General features: G+C 30.3%; 6 protein-coding genes and 3 pseudogenes across 9 annotated transcripts, besides 2 other annotated features; 7 read left to right on the forward strand and 2 right to left on the reverse strand.

Annotated features, from left to right (window-relative positions):
• Positions 1 to 681: 681 nt before the first annotated feature.
• TVAGG3_0958090 (uncharacterized protein) lies at positions 682 to 829 on the forward strand (the record flags this gene model as incomplete). The annotated part of the gene is made up of 1 exon (XM_051253386.1): positions 682 to 829. A coding segment is annotated over one exon (148 nt), but the record flags the coding sequence as incomplete, so codon positions are not given.
• Positions 830 to 1418: 589 nt separating this feature from the next.
• Positions 1419 to 2366, forward strand: TVAGG3_0958100 (annotated as a pseudogene). Its single transcript has one exon. A coding segment is annotated over exon 1 (948 nt).
• A 327-nt stretch (positions 2367 to 2693) lies between these two features.
• Positions 2694 to 3979: a mobile genetic element.
• A 549-nt stretch (positions 3980 to 4528) lies between these two features.
• On the forward strand, positions 4529 to 5928 carry TVAGG3_0958120 (annotated as a pseudogene). The gene has a single exon. A coding segment is annotated over exon 1 (1400 nt).
• A 28-nt stretch (positions 5929 to 5956) lies between these two features.
• Positions 5957 to 6376, forward strand: TVAGG3_0958130 (uncharacterized protein; the record flags this gene model as incomplete). Its single annotated transcript, XM_051253387.1, has 1 exon — positions 5957 to 6376. One exon carries the CDS (start codon positions 5957 to 5959, stop codon positions 6374 to 6376), a length of 420 nt encoding a protein of 139 aa, XP_051078961.1.
• A 954-nt stretch (positions 6377 to 7330) lies between these two features.
• Positions 7331 to 20599: a mobile genetic element.
• TVAGG3_0958150 (uncharacterized protein) lies at positions 8097 to 8369 on the forward strand (the record flags this gene model as incomplete). The annotated part of the gene is made up of 1 exon (XM_051253388.1): positions 8097 to 8369. One exon carries the CDS (start codon positions 8097 to 8099, stop codon positions 8367 to 8369), a length of 273 nt encoding a protein of 90 aa, XP_051078962.1.
• On the forward strand, positions 12835 to 13812 carry TVAGG3_0958160 (organellar and viral DNA polymerase type B; the record flags this gene model as incomplete). Its single annotated transcript, XM_001297274.1, has 1 exon — positions 12835 to 13812. The coding sequence occupies one exon, from the start codon at positions 12835 to 12837 to the stop codon at positions 13810 to 13812; it is 978 nt and encodes a 325-aa protein (XP_001297275.1).
• Positions 14133 to 14829, forward strand: TVAGG3_0958170 (annotated as a pseudogene). Its single transcript has one exon. A coding segment is annotated over exon 1 (697 nt).
• Positions 20600 to 21233: 634 nt separating the features above from the next.
• On the reverse strand, positions 21234 to 22096 carry TVAGG3_0958180 (uncharacterized protein; the record flags this gene model as incomplete). Its single annotated transcript, XM_051253389.1, has 1 exon — positions 21234 to 22096. A coding segment is annotated over one exon (863 nt), but the record flags the coding sequence as incomplete, so codon positions are not given.
• A 596-nt stretch (positions 22097 to 22692) lies between these two features.
• TVAGG3_0958190 (N-acetylmuramoyl-l-alanine amidase family) lies at positions 22693 to 22929 on the reverse strand (the record flags this gene model as incomplete). The annotated part of the gene is made up of 1 exon (XM_001323372.1): positions 22693 to 22929. The coding sequence occupies one exon, from the start codon at positions 22927 to 22929 to the stop codon at positions 22693 to 22695; it is 237 nt and encodes a 78-aa protein (XP_001323407.1).
• Positions 22930 to 23100: the final 171 nt, after the last annotated feature.

A 23100-nucleotide genomic window follows, 5' to 3' on the forward strand; every position in this document is an offset into this window, starting at 1 on the left:
ATATCAGTTGTGTTTATATCTGCTATATATCACGAGATGCATTGAATTGTCATAATTAGATCACCATAAATCTTATCAATTTTTGATACACTTCCTGTGAAAAATTTAGCCTTGACAATAGGATGAAATATATTGTAAAAAATAAATTTTAGATTTTGAAGTTTATCATTTCGAATAATGAAATATAAACAATACAAATTTTCTGTCGTTTCGAGATTCATAAATGATCGGAATCTTCCAGCTCCGACTGAAATAGAACTTTCGGAAGCTAATTTTCAAGACGAATCTTCTTTATTAAGATTTATTTTGGATATCCCTAAGGATTTAAGTTTTTCCATTGACTCATATTCAATGAATCTTTTGATACATTTCATTATCGAGCAATCTACACAAAATGAAACAATATTAAAATAGTAGTAGGATATGAAGGGTTGTGTGACTTTTTTTGTTACAACTATATATAGACGATGCATTAAAATATATTTATTTATAAATCATTAAAAAATTAACATTAATTTTAAAATAATTTATTTTTTTATCTTTTATAAAAGAAGCTATATATAGATGATGTCAGATATTCCGCGATTAATTAAACATTGTTTAAATCCTGAATGGGTTAAACTTCAATTTAAAAATGAAGATTGTGAATTATTAAATGAATATGAAAGCCAAAATAAGCTAATGAGGTATAAATATAATGATAAAGAATATTTAATTTCATGGAATCAATGGAGTCATAATCAAAGACCTCATAAACGAGAAGAAGAAATTGAAAATAATGAAATGGAAATCATTGATGACATTAAAGAGGATGGAATTCCTAAATTTTGTAGAAAAACCTTTAGAACTAAGTTAGGAGCATATAAACGTAGAGTATTAAATCCTGAATATCTTAAACATCAATTTAAAAAGGAAGACTGTGAATTATTAAACGTTAATGATTATGAAAATACTAAATCAAAACTGAGATATAAATATATTGGAAGTGATGAAAGGTGTAAAGATAAAGATAAAGTTTATTCAGTTTCATATAATAACTGGCACACGTTAGGGATAAGAAAACATTTAGGAGATTATGGGAAATGTTCTGAATTCTTTAAATCTAGTATATACGAGAGAGTAAAAGAAATCAGATATAATTATTTTCATGAATGAAAAATAAACTACCATAATGAAATAAAAAAAAATAAAAAAATAAAAAAATAAACTTTAAAAATTCATGTCTTACATTTTTTGAATAATTTATTTTTTAATTCGTATGAAAATGAGTGTCACAACTAACGACGTTAAAAAATTGGAATTCACAAATGAGGAAATAAAGGATATATTAGAGGAGGCAGGTTATGAAGTTATAAATATTATTTAAGAAATTGTCAAAAATTCGCGGAGTTTTAAATGATTTAGATTATGATGGAAAAATGAATAAAGATGATGTTATAAATTTCTTATATCCCACATCTGAAGAAGAAAAACCTAAAGAACCTGATGTTTTCCCTGAATATTATGAAGAACGGATTAAAGATGATGAATATGATGAAATTGAAAGACTGGAAAAAATAAGAGATGAAATAGATGAAAAAATTAAGGAATTAAGAGAAGTTGAAAAATATAATGAGAATGAAGTAGAGGGTTTAATGAATATCCCAGCTTCAGAATCAGAAGTTCAAAATCTCATGAAGAAAGATATAAAAATTATGTCTCAGAATCAACACAAAATTTATTAGATGGTGAAATAGACGAAACACTTTCAGAAGAAGGTACTAAATTTATTCGTAAACATAAGTTACAATTTATTGATAATGAAGAATACCCTGTATATTACTTTCACCTCCTCTTGATTCTGAAAAATTCAAAAAAGCACTGAAAAATGTAACATATGCAACAAATACGATTAAGAAAGAAGATCATGATATTTACACAAATTATTATTTAAATAAATGCACAGGTGTTGATAAAGTTTTTGATTTGTTAGATAAAATATCAAAAGAAACCATTGGTACATATAAAATTTTATGTGATTGTGGTTTCATTATTGAAGATACTAATAATGTTTCATATGAAAGAACAGCACCGAAGGAAGACGAAGTGAAAGGTCTATACCATTCGTTATTAAGAATATAAAAGATATGAAAACTTATAAACATTATATTTATTCATTTATTTCAGAAAAAATGGAAGCAACCCATAAAACATCATCTCATCATTTTATAGCTATTCATACATTCCTTTTCAAAGTTGTGAAATTAAATAAGACAGGAATTAGATTTAATGTATCAGGGTACGCATTCTTGAGTAAATTAAAATGTATTCGTCACGTCGCAGATGATAAAAATTTATGTGTTCTTAATTCATTTTATGGACTTTAAAAAAATAAACTTTATTTTTATTTATTTTTTAATTTTTTATTCTTACATAAATGAACAAAAACGGAACAGCTAAAATGAATGATAATCAAATAAGAGCCGAAGGTAGAAGGTTATTTAAACGCTTCTATAACATTCCTGATGGTGTTAATCCTAAAACTCGTAGAAGTTATTTAAATGAAGCCATAGATGCATATGAAGGTTTGACATTTCATCAGAAAGTGAGAGATTAGCAAGAATGTTAAACGTTAATATTGATTTTATTATTGTGTTCCTCAACCAGAAGACGTGGACATAAATAAGGTAGACTTTCCATTAGTGGAATCAATAATGATAGATCCAGAATTTGAAACAGTAAATATTTTATTAACACAGAGTCCATGTGGAAAACTTCACGCTGACAGAATTACAGACGTTGAAGCACTCACAGGATATAAAGTTTGTCCATATTGTAAAGAAGAAGTTTATTCTATCCGCGATGATCCAGAAAGGAAAAACCAAAGAAGATTTTTAAAGCATTGTGAGAAATGTAAAGAAAATAATGGAAGATTAATTCAAGACGTTCAATTGCAAAACACACAACAACCATATGCACCACATATCACGAAACAGAAGATATATCAGTGGTTATTAGCTCACAATTTGCAGGAATATTATAAACCAACAAGATATTATATTACTTTTGACTTCGAAACATTAGAGACTAAAGAAGAACTTCAACTTTCTGAATGTGCAACTTTGAACGCTTACTTAAAACCATTTATGGTATCATCAACGGTTAAATTAAAGCCGCAAACGGACCGAAGCGGCGAGGTCGTAGACCACGATAAAACATTTACGAGGAATTTTTGCTTAACATCAAGTGATTCGTTCATCTCTGATTGGATTGAATTTTTATTTTCAACCTGTTCATTAGTTGCTAAATCAAATATTGAACAATATGAAGAATTAATGAAGCCGCAAACGGACCAAACGGCGGGGACTTTGTCCCATACATTAAATGAAAAACAGAAGGAAGCATTTAAAGAACTTCTAGATGAGGAATTCAATAAAGTGAATATCATAGGTTTTAATTCGGGAAAGTTTGATTTAAATTTAATTCTTCGTGATTTAAACACTGCAAAATGGAAAATAAAATCAATGCTGGGTTCTTCTTCACAATTTAAGCAAATCATTGTAAAGAAAACAAACTGTCCATATGAATTAAGATTTATTGACATCAGAAATTATATAGCGGGTGGAACATTAGACCAATTCACTCAAGATTTCGGAAACAATAAATCACGTGTTAAATCCTTTTTCCCTTATCAATTCATCACATGGGAGAATTACGAAGATGAATTATATAAAGTGGAACCATTCACTCAAGATTCATTTTATTCAGCATTAACTCAAGAAACAATATCCGATTCAGATTATCAAATATATCTCAATGATGCTAAAAATTTTGAGAATAGATTAGAATATTTTATTCATTATTGCAATAAAGACGTTGAAATTATGATTGACCCAATTGATAAAATTATTGAAGAAACATTTGTTTATAAAATTGACATGCTTCATAATCTTTCATTATCATCGAATGCATCAATGATTCGTTACGCGTTAGCATATAAGAACTTCAATCCTAACGAAACATATCCAGAAGAAGAAAATGTGGAATCAAGTTTTGAATTAACAAAAAAGTATTGGAAATATAAAATTGATTCATATAAGAAACAAGATGAAAAAGCAGAAAGGGATACTAAAAACAATGTTTCAATGGATGATTTTCAATACTATCACGATTTAATCCTTTCATCTAAATGCAAAATGTGTGGTAAAGCGTTTACATATGCAAATAAACCAACATTAGATAGAATCGATAATGAAAAACCACATACCAAAGAAAATTGTCAGTTAATGTGTTGTTATTGCAATGTCGTAAAATCAAATAAAGATGAAGATGTTCAACGTTTAAGAATCAATTTAAGAAATTATACATTAAAAAATAATTTACCAATGACTCTAGATTCAGTTGAAGCTTATCACATCTCCGTAATGGAATTACTGGTGGTTTATCAAATGTTCAACATAGAGTAAATCTTAAAGGAATCACGCACATTAATAAACTTTCATATAATCCAGAAACTAAAACTGTATCAAATGAGGACACTTCCAACATTATGACTCATTTCGTTGGTGTTGACTTTAATTCATTATATCCTTCATCATTTTCATCTAATCCTCATGATTTCATTCAATATACTGACCATAAAATGTATATGCCGGGAAGATTGAATGGTGTTATCATTTGTGATACAGCAACAAAGAAAGCAAAAGCACTGGGAATAATTAAGAAGAAAAATACTTTATTCGTGGCTGAAGTAAAGGGTCACATTGATGAAAAATACATTAATGATTACATAAACTTTTTACCAATAATAAGAAACTTGATATTATCACAGATGAAAAAACAATTGGCAGTTTTATGTATAATTACATGAAATCAAACAATCTACCAGTTGACCAGAAACAGAGGAAATTAACTCAGTTAGCATCAACACACAACCAATATCAACCATTTTCTTCTTATTATCTTTGGTATCTAATAGACAGATTTCATTTTATCATTGATGACATTCAATCAATTTTAACATTTACGAAAAACACTTGTTTTAATGAATTTGCGAACGAATTTATGAACGAAAGACAAAAGGCTGAATTAGAAGGAAATAAAGGAAAAAGTTTATTTTGCAAGATTTCACTTAATGGATCATATGGTTACGATGCAATGAATACACAAAATTACGCAAAGACTAAAATAATGAATGCACAGAAGGCACGCGTTGCATGTATGTCAAATAAGTTTAAAAACATAAGAGAAATAGGAGAGGATACGTATCAAGTGATGCTTAAAGATAGATTTTATAGATGTGATACATGTTTACAAGAGGCATTCTTCACTTTAGATAATGCAAAATACTGGTATTTGGTTTTCATTTATGATTTTATGTATAAATGCATGGATGTTAATCGTTTTCATTTCATTGAAGGTGATACTGATTCATCTTATTGGGCAATCGCTGGCGACCCAAATCTTCCTAACACTCAAGCATTTCAAGCAATTGTAACCGATAAAAAATTTTATGATAAAAACATTTACAAATTCGCACCTTTTGATTTCTTCTGTTTTAATGAGAAATTTAAACCTAAATTAAAGAATAAAGCTGAAGAAAAAGCACATGAGAAGAAGTTATTGGGTTTAGCAATTGAGAAACAAGGTGATAACATGGTTGCTTTATGTCCTAAGTGTTATACTTCATTCAACGGTTCAATTGATGGAAGTGATTTTAAAAAGATTGCACAAAAAATGAAAGGAGTTAGTTTACGACAAAATAAACAATTAACACCTAAAAATTATTTGGATATAATAAATGATAAAGTGATATTTGATGGTCAGAATATTAATTTACAACTTAAAAACGGGTCAATGACTCGCTTAACAATCGGTAAGACTGCATTAACAGGAGCACACACTAAGGCTGTATGTTGTGAAAATGGATGTTGTATGCCATTTATTTAATACAATTTAAAATTTTATTTTTAATGAAATGCCACAGAAGAGACAAAAGGAACTAAATCGATTTATACCAAATGATTTTAACTTTCAGATTCCAAATAATCAACCACAACGAATTTTTCAAATCCCACCACAGCATCAACGGAGAAGAACATTCACCCCTGAAGAAAGAAATTTCAATAATTTGATGCGTCAACAAAATCAAGGTTTGAGATTTTATCCAGGTAGTAATGGTATACATATAAGGCATCCAAATTTAGATAGAAGATATACCGCTGAGATTCATATTTTACCTAATAATACGGTTAATTTTGCTGGATTTTATGATCATCATCAGGAAATCTGGACTCCACCATTTGATACTGTTTTAGAAGGAGGAACCGTTAATGATGCGATTCAATATGTAAATAATGGTTTTGATACTATGATTCAAAGAGGTGGGCACCCTTAAAACATTTATTTTATTTTTATATAAATGGATAACGCGGATTTGGATAGCGCGGATTTGATGGATAACGCGGATTTGGATAGCGCGGATTTGATGGATAACGCGGATTTGGAAAATTTAATTGATGGTTTAGTATTTAATCAAAATTTTCTTAATTATTATGATTTAAAAGCATATCTCCAAAAATATGATAACAATATAACGGGTGATGATATGGGTTATTATTATTATTATTATAAAAATGAAGTTTTGAAATATCATGATAGAATAATTTCTAAAATTAAAGACAAAATTAAAAATAATGAATATAAAAAGGGAAAAACTAAACCACAACTTAAACAGTTGAAAGATTTCAAAAATAAAGTATTAACAGAAGAAGATATTGATGAATTATATAATTTATATAATCCTGAGTCACAAAAGCCAAAAGAGAAAAAGCCGAAAACAACACCAAAAGAGAAAAAGCCGAAAACAACACCAAAAGAGAAAGTAGCAAATGTTCAACAGCTAAAGGTGCAAAACACCCAGGTCCTTCAGACCATAAATGAAGCACAAGCTTTAATTTATGATTCATTAGTTAAACCATATTCAGCCCGACTTTTAAATGAAGATCAACTTTTGGAATTCATCCTTCAACATAAACTCGAAGCGGGAAAGTATATCAAACCTTTATATACAGCATATTTAAAACAAATGAACAGAATACATCCAGAATTAATGAAGGAAGGAATGAAATCCAAAACTTCATCATCCAAAATCAAAGCAGATAAAATTAAACCACTTACAACACCAAAACCTCCAACGACAGTACCTCCTCCTTCAGTTAATCATTCATCATTCACTTTATTATATCCATTTCAAACATTAAAGAAGCAAAAAGATTTTAAAAAGGATTTCAAGATATTAAATAAACCAATTGACCCGAAAATTCAACCGTTAAAGGAAAAATTCAGTCGCCCTTCATTGGCGCCACATATTCCATTATATTCATACGTAATCGAAATCATCATTGGAATATTCAAAAGGAAAAGTTACTTATTTATTTGCCATTAACATTAACACTAGATATTTATATTGCATTCCGGTGAAAGGGAAAACAGAACAGGAAACAAGAAGAGCTATTCAATACTTACTAGATCATGAAAGAGTAGATAATATAAGGGTGATGGTGATAAAGGATTTCAGGCAGCTATGGCTCATTATTTCCCACAAATTAATTTTTACTTTTCATCCTCTCCATATACGTTTCATAATAAAATAGTTGATGCGGTAATGAGAACTCTTAGAGATGCGTTAGGGGTTAACGGTCAGATATACTGGGATGGAAATCATGACTCCATCATACAGCAGTTAGTATATTATTACAATAATACATGGCATAGAACTATAAACATGAAACCAGTGGAAATGAAAAATGATATTTCAAAAGAATGGGAATATATTAGAAAGCAAATGGAAAGGTTAAATGATGTTAAACGTGAACAAATTAATTCGGGGCTCATGAATTTTAAACAAGGGGATAAAGTTTTGATTCATCTCGATTATGGAAAAACTGATAAATTAATGACAAAAGAAGACGAAGATTTGACACAATAGCTGAATTTGTTAGATATATTAACGGCAATGCATTAGTTGAAGTTGACAATAAATTAATAGAAATTCCGATTTATTTTATTACTCCATTATATTTAAATAATATTTAATTTTTTTTATTTCGTAAAAAATGAGTGACAACGAAGCAGTCAAGAGTCCAGACGATGAATATAAAAAGAAACTAAACAGAATTAAATCAAAAATATGTTATTACAAAAAGAAGCCACAATGTGGTGGGGTTGAAAACGATAAAGAGAGGAAAGAAATAATCGAAAAATTAGAAACTTATCGTTCAATCCTTAAACTGAGTGAAGCAAAAATAAAAGAATTTAATAGAATAAATAAATTGATTGGAAGAGATGAATTTAATAAAGATGAATTTTTAAACTCTATCCAAATTTAATTTTTATTCCTCTTCGACAACATCTCTCTTTCCATCATTACCGCATAACCACATTTTCTCAATTTTAGTGGTTTGTTATTTTTAACATGTTCTTGCATCATTTTTATCATTTCCTCCCTTGTTATGATTCGTGGTAAATTTTGAGCTTGTGGGGTATTCATTTATGATAAAAATAAAAATTTGTTATCACTTATTTTATCGTGAAGTGACTCAAAGAGTCTGGAGACAAAGTCTCATGTTTTTAGGTTATTCAAAAATAATTAATTTTTGAAGAACTAAAGGTGCTACCATGTTACCATGTGCTACCAGGTAATTCAACTTCTCTGAAAAAATGTGACAACATGACATTTTGACAACATCACAGGAGGAAGGCAGTTATGACTTATTTTTGAAGAACTAAAGGTGCTACCATGTTACCATGTGCTACCAGGTAATTCAACTTCTCTGAAAAAATGTGACAACATGACATTTTGACAACATCACAGGAAATATGATGCAGTCCAAAAATAAAGTTAGTTTTAAAATTGTTTTTATTTTTTATTCCTATATAAATGACAGCAACAAACAACAGCAACAACTATATCGTTTCTGATGAAAAAGTTATTGATTCATTAGCTGAGGAATTAGTTGTGGCAGAAACTAAAACCCTCAACGAAAGAATTGGTGAAAACAAGATTGATTTACATAACTACCTCAAACACGATGGAGGAAGAGGAAGGAAAACTGGTATGGCTTTATTAGTAAATAAAATTTCGAATTTAACGATTATAGATGTTGATATCAATAAATCGTACAATGATGAACTTAAAGAAACAGTTCGAAAAGACATTTTATCAAAACTTTCGGATAAAGATGTTATCGTTAAAACCGCTTCAGGAGGTCTTCACATTTATTGCAACACTAATTTCTTCTATGCAGTTTCGAACAGAATGATTAAATGCTATTCCTGCAATGATTATGATATTGATATCATGACTTCTATTGATGATTCAAAACGTTCATTAGTAGTTATGGCTGATTCAAGAGTTCGCAAGAATGCAACAGAACCAATCAATACATACTCATTCATTCGTGGAAGTTATGATTCAACATTAACTAGAACAGTGAATGATATATTAAATGATTTGAATATTAAGGTAAGAGTTGAACAGAAGAATGAAGAAATAAAGACTATCATGAATGAAAACAAAGATGTAAACATTGACGATAAACTAGCTCAGAGCATAGTTGATGGTATTAGTGATTTTGAAGTACATAATGATGGTGGAAACATGAATTTAGAAAAAGAAATAACATTATTCACACTGTTTCAAGCTATTAATTCGTTACCTAATCATTTAATTAATGAAGCATACGATAACGTTTATAACTTCTGCAGTTTAACAGAAAATGCTAAAAGTAATTTTGAAAAAGCACGTAGTAGATATGCATATTTAATGACTTCTCCATTTGTTTTGGTGAAGATTCTAAAACTATATCAAAAGGAATATTATGATGAATATGTTTTACCTTTATTACGTAAGCCAAAAATAACATTTGATATCAAACTTGACGACTCGTTTTTGATAACAGATATTAGACGCAAGGCTGAAAATCATCAGTATAAAAACAGTTCTGAAGTAATTGAGGATTTATCACGTGTAATCCGTTTTGTAGATTGTGGAAACAAATATTTCATTCAAAAGGACTATAATATCCACGACAAAATGAATCAAATATCATTTGTTCTTCAATCAAACATGAAAGAGTCACTCAAAATGATTAAATTATTTAAAGAAGAAGGTAAAACAATAACAGCATGGGATGTACTACTAAATCAATTGTCTTCATTAACCGTTAAGGGTGTTTGCTTTAAATCTGATTCCCCAGATGTTTTCTCAACGTTTCAGGGTTATAAATACAACATTCTCGAAAAACCAGATTACTCAAAAATTGAGATGTTTATGGATTTCATTAAAGAAGCCATTTGTGATAATAACGATGAAGTGTATAAATACCTTCTCGGCTGGATTGCATCAATGATTCAACATCCCGGAATCAAGAATGAAACAGCAATTATTTTGAAAGGACTTCAGGGAACAGGTAAAAACAGATTTACAGACATTATTTCTGAACTTCTCGCTGGTTATTCATGTAAAAACATTACTGAAATAAGTGAGCTAACGGGTAATTTCAATTCAGTAGTTGAAAATAAAATGTTTCTTGTACTTAATGAACTCAAGAATGTGGGTGAAGATAGACTCGCAAACTTCAACGCTTTGAAATCAATTATAACGGATAATGAGATTAGAATTAATGAAAAGAATCAACCCAGAAGAACTGCACAGAATGTTGCAAACTTCATTTTCGTAACTAACAACGTTTACCCTGTCAAAATTGAAGTTGGTGACAGAAGATATGTAGTTTTAAGAGTTAATGGTAAATTCAAGGGTCAATTTGATTACTTCAAGAATTTAATGAATTCATGCACAAAGGAATTTTATGATAATTTACTAACATATTTTATCAATTACGACCTTTCATCATTTAATGTACGAATCATACCGATGACTGAAGCCAAACAAGATTTAATTGAATTATCAGCAAATCCTTTAGATGTATGGATAAATACACATTATGATGAATTGTGTGCAGGTATGACGTGTGAAAATGCTCTATTCTGCAAACCATCAGACATGAAAGACAAGAATTTCCAAATGAGTATTAAGGATAAATGTGATAGGAAACATAGAAGAATAGACGGTAAACAGACATGGTATTATGTTTTGAAAGAAGAAATGAAAGGATTATATAAACAGGTTGAACCAAACGACGATGATGATTCATTTACTGACGATGAAATACCTGTAAATGAGCCGCTAAGCGGCGAGACCTGAAGGTCTTGCTTTATAAAGTATGATTTGAATTTATTTTTGAATAACCCATGTTGTTGTCAAAATGTCATGTTGTCACATTTTTTCAGAGAAGTTGAATTACCTGGTAGCACATGGTAACATGGTAGCACCTTTAGTTCTTCAATAATTAATTATTTTTGAATAACCCATGTTGTTGTCAAAATGTCATGTTGTCACATTTTTTCAGAGAAGTTGAATTACCTGGTAGCACATGGTAACATGGTAGCACCTTTAGTTCTTCAATAATTAATTATTTTTGAATAACCCATGTTGTTGTCAAAATGTCATGTTGTCACATTTTTTCAGAGAAGTTGAATTACCTGGTAGCACATGGTAACATGGTAGCACCTTTAGTTCTTCAATAATTAATTATTTTTGAATAACTGGGAAATAAATTTACGTCAAATATGCAATTTATAAAATCTTATGTCGACAGGCTACGTAGCACAGTGGTCTAAGGTGGTGTTATGGAGGGGTCAAGGTCTGTGGTTCGAACCGCGACAGCGCCGTATTTTCTTATTTTCTTTGTTTGTCTTGTTTGTCGTGAATAAAAAGTATCATAAAAGTGCTCTATCTTCCACGGGAATAAATAAAAAATTTACTTTATTTCTTCTTTATTTCTTCTTTATTTCTTTGTTCCCGTGGAAGAAGGGTTTTGCTGTTTTTTCTCAGCCGAAATCAATGATTTTTTCATTTTTGGAATCCTTAGCGAATGAGGAATCTTTTCTCTCGTGGAAGCTTTGACCTAAAATAAGCCGCTAGCGGCAAGGGCGAAGCCCATAATTTAGGTGAAGAGACCCAAAGGGTCAGAGCCGCAAAGCGGCTAGGTGAGATATCACCTGTTTTTTCACCTGTTTTTATGGTAGCACTGAAATAAAATTTTTTATCAGTTATTTTATCATCATTTTATTAAGTTCATCTTTAGTTAATAATTTGAATGGATTCGCTAATGTTCCACCTTGAGTCACAACACCTACCCCGGCTAATTGTGAAGAACCTGGGATAAGCACTCCATGAAATGATTTCATTGGTATCATTAATTTAGAAATAGTTGGCTTAATTAATTTGGTCATTTATGATAAAAATAAAATTGCATAATTTAAATTTTTTTCTTTCTCATTTTCTCATCCTGTTTTGGTTTCAGCAACTTTTCAAGTTGTTGTCTTGTCAGTAACTTTAATTTTAACTTTGGATCAAATATTGGGTTTCCATCTTTATCTCTTCCAATAACACCATATGGTAGAATCTTCATTTATACTAAAATAAAAATTTAAATTATGCCGTTCACTCTTTTGGAGCTCAGGACTTTCATGATTTCTTCGTAAATTTCCTTAAGACTTCTTCGTAATGAGCGTAAATGACCCAAAAATAAGCCGCTAGCGGCAAGGGTGAAGCCCATGTTTAGGGTAGAAGGTTAGATCTAACCTCTTTTCTAACCTCTTTTCTAACCTCATGAATTTTCATGAATTTTCATGAATTTTCATGATTTCTTCGTAAATTTCCTTAAGATAGAATAAATAAAATTAATTTTATTTTTATTTATTTTTTTTATTTTGTATGTAAGAACAGAAATGTCAACAATCAGCACAACAACAATCGGCACAACAACAATTCAAGCCACGAACGGTGGGACTCTGTCCACAACTACAGCACCAAACTCGTTAGTTATGAATCCTACGTCAATGTTAGTAGAGATGAAAAACTTCATTCCTTCTTCATATACTTTTGAAACAAAAATCCAGAAGATAAAGCAAGAACTGTTAACAAGTAATTTAGACTGTAGTGCGAAAGATGAAACAAATGAAGAATATCTTTATGAAATGCAGGACATTATTGACCATTTGCCTAAACTACCTGAAATCCAACAACAAAAACTAACTATTCCTGAATTCGACGAAATTGAAGTGAAACCAACTGACTCAGTAGAAATAAAGAAGTTCATACGAAAGGTAAATTATGAATTCCTTGGTTTTCATTGCAACCATAAAGTTATGAACAAAGATTGTGATATGGTATATAAAAACATCTCTGACATATATAAATCGGAGGAGTTTAAGACATACGACAACTTTGTTTCATTAGCTGCAAAATGTGTATGGCAAATAAGAGATAAAGATAGAAGGGGTAAAATATGGAACGAACAAATAAAACCAACAGCTTTTGAGTTAAAGAAAACCATTGACGCCTTAGTTGTTTTAGCAGGTAAGGTTTCAGAATATAACGCAAAAATGAACCCACAATGTTCTAAATGTAAAGCAGCAATTAGGAAATATAACTACTCCGTCAAAGAGATAGAACGTATGCGAAACGACTATGCTGACTTAAAGAAAGAAGTAGAGAAACCAGCAGAAAATAAAATGAACATGTTAGAATTTCTGAACAAAAACTATCCAACAGTTGACGATTTCCTTCTATCTGACGTCAAGAAGAAGTATAAAGAAACTTTCGGTATCGTTAAAACTTTTGACATACTAAAAGAAGAAATAGAAGCTACGAAACTGTTTAAAGTCTCACGAATTCATAACGTTTACCATGTAAAACGCTTATAAAATAACTGGGGTAGAAAAGAGGTTAGAAAAGAGGTTAGATCTAACCTTCTACCCTAAACATGGGCTTCGCCCTTGCCGCTAGCGGCTTATTTTTGGGTCATTTACGCTCATTACGAAGAAGTTTTGACAAAACATTTACGAAGAAATCATGAAAATTCATGAGGTTAGAAAAGAGGTTAGAAAAGAGGTTAGATCTAACCTTCTACCCTAAACATTATTTTTATTGAATTCAGCAACAAAAATCATGAATTTCCTTAAGATAGAAAAAATAAAGTTAGTTTTATTTTATTTATTTTTTTATTTTGTATATAAAGACAGATATGTCAACAACAGAGAACACAACAACAGAGAACACAACAACAGTTATCGTTCATGAAGCTATAAATGAAGAATACGAGTACATACAGTTTAACAAACAACTCCGTCTCATTCGTTCGGTCAAAGATGACATGTACCAAATGCAAAGTATTTTGAATGCTCTTCGTTCTACAAAGCAAGCATACCATTGGTTTGAAAACCAACAGACAAAAGAACTTTTAGAAGAATTTCCTCATATGTTTGCTTCCCTCGGAAAACCGAGGGTAGAGATTCCGTACGAAAATCGCAAGAATTTGGCTCCTGTTTGAAAGGATATTATGTTCATAGACTTCTTGTAAATGCTGTTGCAATGTGGGCTTCACCTCGCTATGCTTGTTATATTTTCATGATGTTAGATGAAATTCATAGACAAGAACGTGAAGAGATGGAAAAGAAACTTCATACAAAAGATGAAGTCATTGAAGCAAAAGACAAAAACATACAGAAAAGAATACCACGTTCGGTACCAAAAGGAAAGGAAAAGAACTATAAGTATATGATTTATACTGAAGAGATGGAAAATGAAGAAGATAAAGATATGGTTATGTTGCATTTAGTCAGAAGAAACAACAAAAGCTTTTATGACTTAGCTAAGATTTACAAATCTGACAGAAACTGGTTCTATCGTGAAAACTTACCGATTTCAATGACCCCAAATGAACAAGTTAAACAAATAGTTCAAGATACTTTACCTCAAACACACTATGATATTAAAGGTTGCACAATACTTACATTCAAAGAAGATTTGCCATTACTGAAGGAAAAAATAACAGAATATTTCGATAACTTCAAAAGGAAGAATGAAGTCACAACAACATTAATGAAGAAGTCACAACAACAACATTAACGAAGAGAGAATGAGGTGAGATCTAACCTTCTACCCTAAATTATATTTTTGCCTTCCTCCTTTCGTAAATGTCATGTTGTCATCATTTTTAAAAGAAGTTAATTTAACCTGGTGACGTAGTGACACTGAAAAAAAATTAATTACAGACATAAAATATATTTAGTTCATTCATTGAACTCTATACCATGCGTAAACTGTCATGTAAGGTGGCATGTATTCTTTACTTTGTCCCGTTGTTTGCGTATATCCTGAAACGCGATGTGTATGGTTTCCTTCTCCCTGAGTGTCACTCCAGTAACAATTTATGGCAAATTTAACATCATCTTTAACATCATATCCTTTACCTTTTGTCATTCCTGACCAATCCCAATATCTATGCTTATGCCAACCTGCTTGAGATGTGCTTAAATCTATGTAGTGACTGTGTGCAGGTAAATTTTCACCCGTAATTGTTTTACTTCCCCCTGTTTCCTTTGAAGAGTTTGCACAATACAAAAACCTGTCAACTATTTGTTCCCATGCACCAACACCAAACATTGCTTGAGGACCTCTCGCATCCATAGATGTATAAATAGAACCTACTGGGTTCATTAAATCAAACATATGAGATATTATAGGATTGTCTCTTTTGAACTTAAAATATAGTGTAACTATTTCGGGTTTCTTCTGGTTTGTGTCAGAATATTTTTTATAATATAATCTTATGTTTTCAGGGTATGTAAAATCTTGACTATAATATTTATTTTTGTCATCTTCATAATAGTATACTATTCTCGTTTTTTCTATTGCATTATATCTTTTATATCTATAATAATCTAAATATAATGTTTGCTTTTTTGGGTCTACACGTGCGTCAACACCATAGTCATAATAATACGGTGCTGGAGCGACGTTAGACAATGTCATATCTGTCATATCTGTCATTTCATAAACTCTTAAATATTTCTTTTGTTCGTCTCCATATAAGTTTAAGTAGCAGTTGTTGTCTAATGGAACTTTAACTTGTGTACCATCATTCTTTTTATAGCTTACATACATTTCATTGTTATTTTTCGGAATGAGTTTATACCGTATACCATTTCTTAAGGACTGTACCAATTGCCATCTAAAATATTTATTTTCTTCATTGACAGAAAAGTCGCCAACAATAGTTTCAATATTTTTTGTTCCTATCAAACTTTGGTATATTTCGTTAACAAATGATATATCTGCTTTCTTTGCTAACTCATCGTTAACATATTCCTTATCTGCCTTCTTCCCTAACTCATCGTTAACATATTCCTTATCTGCTTTCTTCCCTAACTCATCGTTAACATATTCCTTATCTGCCTTCTTTGCTAACTCATCGTTAACAAATGATATATCAGCTTTCTTTGCTAACTCATCGTTAACATATTCCTTATCTGCTTTAAGGTCTAAACATTCTGAAACCCATCCTGTATCAGCTTTAGTTTTAAGAATCTTCGATGTCCGTTCATGATACCATTCAACCCTTTCTATAATTTCATTATCTTTTTCATCAACATAAACCAAATTTGCTTTCTTCATTAATTCACTATCAACCCTTTCTATAATTTCATTATCTTTTTCATCAACATAAACCAAATTTGCCTTCTTCATTATGTCATTTAGGAAACCTTTTATGAATTCCTCATTTAAATTAAATCTTCCAATCTTCAAAACTTTAGGAAATGCATTTAATGCGTAATATCTTTGTTCTTCTGGTGGAATTGATGTTATATCATCCGTTATTCCTTTAATTTTTGAATTCATAAATAAAATTTCTTTTATATTTGATATCACTGCACCACCTTTGCAAACGAATTCGAAATGGTCATTTTTCAATACTATCTCCAAATCTCCATATTTCAACATTTGCGTTTGTTCTGCCGTCTTTGAATTATATGCATATATGGCGTATGTAATGGTCTGTGGTTGCTGTTGTTTAATCATTTATTACGATTTAAAAATAAATATTTAATCTGTTATCTCATCAGCTATTTTTTCTATTTGAAATTGCCATAATATTTCATTCATAAATTCTAAATCACAATCAAATAGGTCAGTTATTCTAAATTTAATATTTGATAAATCTTTTGAATGAAGAATAAATGAATTCCCGGATAATTGAAACGGATATGATAAAGAAAATATGTTTAAGTTGATGGATAAAATGTTTTGTATTGATGGGTAAGAGTTAGGGTCTAATGTTTGATGTGAAAATCTCATTGGGGTATTAACTTTATCACATTTGATTAAAATGAAATTAGAACCAGTGTCAGAATACAAAACATCCCCAACATCTTTTTCAAAATTTAATATCCCCAACAATGAACGAAGACGAGGAGTACAAAATTTAATTTTCAGCGGAAATTTAATAAGGTTATTTATTTCATCAAGTTCAAAAAGTTTATCAGGTTTTGATTTAAAATTTTCTTCATACCATACGATAAATGATTCATTTAAATAACTTAAAATCATGTTAATATCCCATTTCGTTATCACATTATTTATATACATATCATACGTTTTTAGGTCTACGACCCCGCCGCTATGCGGCTCATGGTCATCTTTAATAAATGATATATAATCTGAAGGGTCTAAAAGAATGGGATTAAATTTACCACTCACAGAAACGAGAGTAACATTATAAATTCCGCTAACTGTTAAATTTAATTCACAGTTATTATTCGAAATAATATTGATAATTGACATTTTTTTATTACGATTAAAAATATGGTAAAGCGTTATTTTCCAGTGATAAATAAAACTAGAATAAGATTACCTCAAGAATTCATAAATTCAACGAATAAGAAATTCATTCATGTTATAAATTTTAGTGTTTTCAGAAAATATGAGTCGATGTCATATTCATCATCAGGTTATATTTCACTTCATTCAAATTTAGTTCAATCAAACCCATATAATGACCATTTCATAAGATTTTCAGATGGTATTAAAAATGTAATTGATAGATTAAAATATGAACAGATTGACAATATCGAATTTTTGGAATTTTGGTTTAAATATCCCGATGGAAAAAAGATTGAAGTTAAAGATAAAGCTGATACTATAACAAAAACAATTACAATGACCGATCCGGATAGTGGGGAACAAAAAGAAATAAAACAAACGATAGAAACTGGTGAAAGGTCAATTATTATCGATTATGATTCAAAGGATTATTATTCGATAATGTTAATGCTTGAATATTAAATAGCCTTAACAAAGAATTTTTCAAGTGATATTTTATATTCATCAACTATTTTATTATAAATATCATTATATGTTAAATGAAGTTCAGTTGTTGTTCCGTTCTTTGATATCTTAATTGTGCTAATATCCTTTATAGGATTTATTTTTGCAACTGTTCCGCAGCATGAAACCTCATCATCTATGAAAAATTGAATCTTCACGTCTGAATCTTGAACATCACAAAGAATGGCGATAATGTGAATTAATGATTCATAAGGTAAAATAATTAAACCGGATTGGTCAATTAAATTTATTATTGAATCATAATTATCAGTTATGATATCACGGTAAATTTTCATTAATTCAGAATTAATGTCTATTTTATATGGCGCATTGCGACTGTAATCGTAGATTCCTGGGTTCTCGATGTTTGATGAAAGAGTGGGGGGTATGTTGGATAAGTGGGAATTTCAACAGGTTCTTTACCAGGTTCAGATAAAATGATTGGGTCTCCATTCTCATGGTTTTCTTCATTCTCCTCATTCTTCGGTAAGTCACGAGTTAATAAATTTGGTTGAGTTGCTGACCTTGTTAATTCAGGACTAACATTAACTTTAACATTTTGAATAATTCGTGATTTATCATCATTTACGTTATAACCAACCGTAATCTCTGCTTTTGCGTTAGTGTTCTTTTGACTAGTGAAACGTCTTCTCATTTATATTCGAATAAAAAAATATATTTAAACTTTTATTTTGCTGGAACTTTTGAATCTATTATTTCCTGTATTTGTTCATGAAGTTGATTTTTAGCATTTTCATCGAAATTAATAGACCGAATATATTCATTAATTGCATTCTTATAATCATTGATTTCTCAAATTTTCTTTTATCTGATTCCTTAACTAAATCATAAGTTAAACCTCGTTGCTGATATAATGGTTTCTTAATTAAATCTTTGAATGCTTGAGATAAAGCACCTGATGCAATTCTTGCTACTATAATTGGTTGGAATTGCTGTTTAAGTTCATCTTTAACATTTGCGAAAACTGGATCGAATAAAGCAACTTTAAAGAATTTCTTAGCTGGAATTTCAGGTCTTAAATTTGCATATTGACCATCAAACTGGTTAGAATATCGTGGTAATCCATCCGGTCCCTCTTCAATAGCATTTAATTCTTCATTGAAGTAAGAATATGGATTATGACGGTATGAATTAATTGGACCATTTTCACCTTCTCCAATGTATTGTTTAACAGCTTTTCCATTTTCATCAAATTGCATAGGATAATGTTCATTATATGCTTTACGTTTAGGATAATCCGTCATTGTTAATTTATACCCATTTATGACTTTAATATTTCCTTGACCATCAGTAACGAAAACTTCATTTATTCCATCAGGTTTTCCATTTGGACCCGTAATGTCTGCTTCGTGTGCTTCCCAATTTGGTCCGTGACGTTTGGCATATGCTTGAGCTTCTGGTAATGTTAAAACGTTTCTCATTTGTTTAACATCCTTTTGAAGACCGGCAACAATGTGGACTAATTCTTTCATTCCGTCTGGAACTTTCATAGTTCTATTATATGCACCCTTTTTGTTTGTTCCTTGTTTTAATGGAACCTGTAGAAGATTTGCAATTTCTGTCATGTTTAATTATAAATAAAAAAAAAATTAATTATAAAAAGTTATTCGAATTTAATGGAACCTTTATTTAAATCAACTATTATTTTTCCATGTTCTCCTAATTGCTGATATTGTGTGTAAAGTTCATTAATGCTCATTGGTAAATTCACTTGATAAAGCATAACGTTCAACTGTTGACGACTAAAACCACTGAAAATGAAAAGGGTGGACAGGTTTGATTTAATGTTTGTGCTTAATGCTTTAAAGTATTGAACAGCCATGAAGAATGAACACTGAATGTGTCGACATTGAGTTAATAACTGATTAAAATATGATTTCTCATTTGTTATTAGTTTTGATTTCACGCATCATCTAGAAAAATGAGTGAATGCAAAAATTCTCTATCAAAATTTGAAATAGAAAGTGTTTCAAATAATTCATCCCGTTGTTTATCAATAATTTTATCCTCTAATCCTTGCTTCTTGATTGTATTATATAATTCTTTATACATTACAAAGTTTTTTAAATAATCTTCTGCTTCTTCTTGTGATAAATAAATAATTGGAATTTTGATTAAATGCTTTAAAGATTCAAATGTATCATCTGAAGGTGAACCTGAACGGTTGATATAAATTAACACATGTGAATAGGGTGAAGTGTTAGCAATAATGATAATTTGTTTTAATATCGTTAATGTTTTACCTTTATTTTGTTTACCAATTGCTGCAGTGATTGAATTTAAGTAACATTCAGAATATGGAATTTTCATTAATTTTTCCTTAGATAGAGCATTTCTATTATCACTCAATGCTTCATTAATCATATCATCTACGTATGTATTATATACTCCTGCTAATTCTTCATAAGGGGTGGATGAATTTAAATCCATTTAATCAAAAATAAATTTATAATTTTAAACATTTCTATTCATCAATATTTCATCATATGAACTTCTATACTGCGGTGGTGTACCTGTTGGATGATATTTCAAACCTTCATCCGGTGTCCATGTCCAATATGTAGTCCTAGTAAACCAAACCTGAGGAGGATTTGTCACTTTTGAACAGTAAGTGTCATTTTCACCCTGAATGATTGGATAAGCTTTCACTTGTACTGTAACTTGTGAGTTGAAAGTTTCTAATCCATCAAAGAATATACCCGCTCCATCACGTTGAACTGGAATAGTGCATAAGAATGAAGTTTGGTCTTTCCATGTTCTAGCTAATGGTGTGCCATCATCATCATTCAGTGGTCTAGTTAATGAGTCCTCGTATTCTTCTGTGCATTCATTCACTCCATCTAAATCAGAAGCTTGAAGCATACGTGTAAAGAATATGTCACCCACTGTGGTCATCGCTTGATCGGGGAAGTTTCTGGAATCTATAGTGACCTGAAGACCTCGAAGCATTGGATTTTCTAAAACCGTTCTTTGCATTGCATTCTTCGGAAATGTTAACACAACATCTGTAACATTATGAAGAGCGTATGAGAAATCTGAGCTGATACCTTCAGGAGTGATGCAACCTCCATTTAGTGAACGAACGTCAATATGTTGAGCTGGAATCATGAATGGATCTTCCTTACTAAATAAACGTGGTATTGCTTTAACTGATTCTTCAATTAAACCGTATCCTGGTGTAATGCATTTATCCTCTAAAACTTCCATCTTTGTGCATGAAATAATAACGTCTTCAACTGTTGCGTCAGCAGATGTAGCGGCTAAGCTTGTAATTAATTTGGCAGGAAGTCCGATTTGTTGGAATTTGCGATCATATTTATAAACATGATTCATAATCTTTTCATAATTTTCATCAGTTATCTTTTCATAAACGTAATTTTGTAAATCAGCAACTCTTAACGGGTCAACCTGACAAAATACTAAAGTATCCCTGAAAACATAATATTTAAGAATGATTTCACCAAATGATTTAGGATAATCATCGAACGCCTGAAATGCTAACAAATCATTTACCGGAATAATCATATCAAAAGTGACATCAACTTCTTCATTTGCTTTCTTGAAAACTTCTGAAGGGTCAATATATTTACCACATACTGAGTTATCATATTTTTGAACATTATTATATAACGAATGAACAAACTTTTTAACTTTCCTTTCTGATTTTGGTTTATATGTTGCAAATGCGAAAGATTCACGGGCGCAATCCATCTGAAGATAACCGGCATCACCTCTTTCGGTTTCTACTTCTAATTGTTTAAAGCTTTGATTTGATGATTTGTAACCAACGAATAAACGCATGCATTTAAAAGCGGCATCACATGTGAAAGCTTTATTTGAAACTAGAGTTGCTTTAACTTTGCGTTTAATATATGTGTCACCTAATTGGTTCACATCATGAGCCGGATTTGTAATTCTTAAATGAGTTTGTTTATCATCAAAATATGGAGCATCAGAGTCATAGCATGAACTTTCAAGTTCTCTATAATATCTTCTACCGTCATTCTTTGCGAATATTTCATTTATCTTTTCGAATGAATGAAATACATTTCCATTAATCGGTTTAGTGTTTGGCACTAAATAGTTAGTCGTCATTTATTATTAAATAAAAAATCAAAATTAAAAGATGAAAATGAATTTTTAATTTTAATGAAATAATCAACTATGGCTGCAGGATTCTTTAAGAAACTGTGGGATAAAGTAAAAAGAGGAGCGCATAAAGTTTGGGAAGGGATTAAGAAAGGAGCAAATTGGATATTTAAGAATAAAGAAGCAATTAGTGACGTTGCAGAACAAATAGCACCTAATGTTCCGGTAAGGGAAGTATTAAATAAAGGAGATAAAGTTTATCGTCGACTACAACCGATATTGAGATAAAAATAATATTTATTTTTCCACTATTTACCTCCTATTTTATTAAGTATTCCTTCAGCAATTCCACCAACTGCGTTACCTGCTTGTGCTCCCATCGCTGGATTACCTGCTTTAGCACCTAATACTCCACCTATGATAGTTCCTGCCGTTTTCGCTACTGGTGCCAAAAAGTTTGCAACGGGTTTTATTATTTTCTGATGAACCCATCTTGCTGCTTTCTTAATTCCTTCCCATAATTTTTTAAAGAATCCTGCCGCCATTTCTGATTTAATATTAATTAAAAAATATATTTCATCACTTATATTCTAATTTTTATTTAATCATAAATGAAACCAATTTTAAAAATAAATGAAACAGAGGAGGAAGAAAGTGAAAATGTTCAACAAAAAATAAACGTTGTTAAACCAATTACTGAAATAAAAATTTTTTCA

This window comes from Trichomonas vaginalis, chromosome I (assembly GCF_026262505.1).
Source record: "Trichomonas vaginalis G3 chromosome I, whole genome shotgun sequence".
NCBI lineage: Eukaryota > Parabasalia > Trichomonadida > Trichomonadidae > Trichomonas > Trichomonas vaginalis.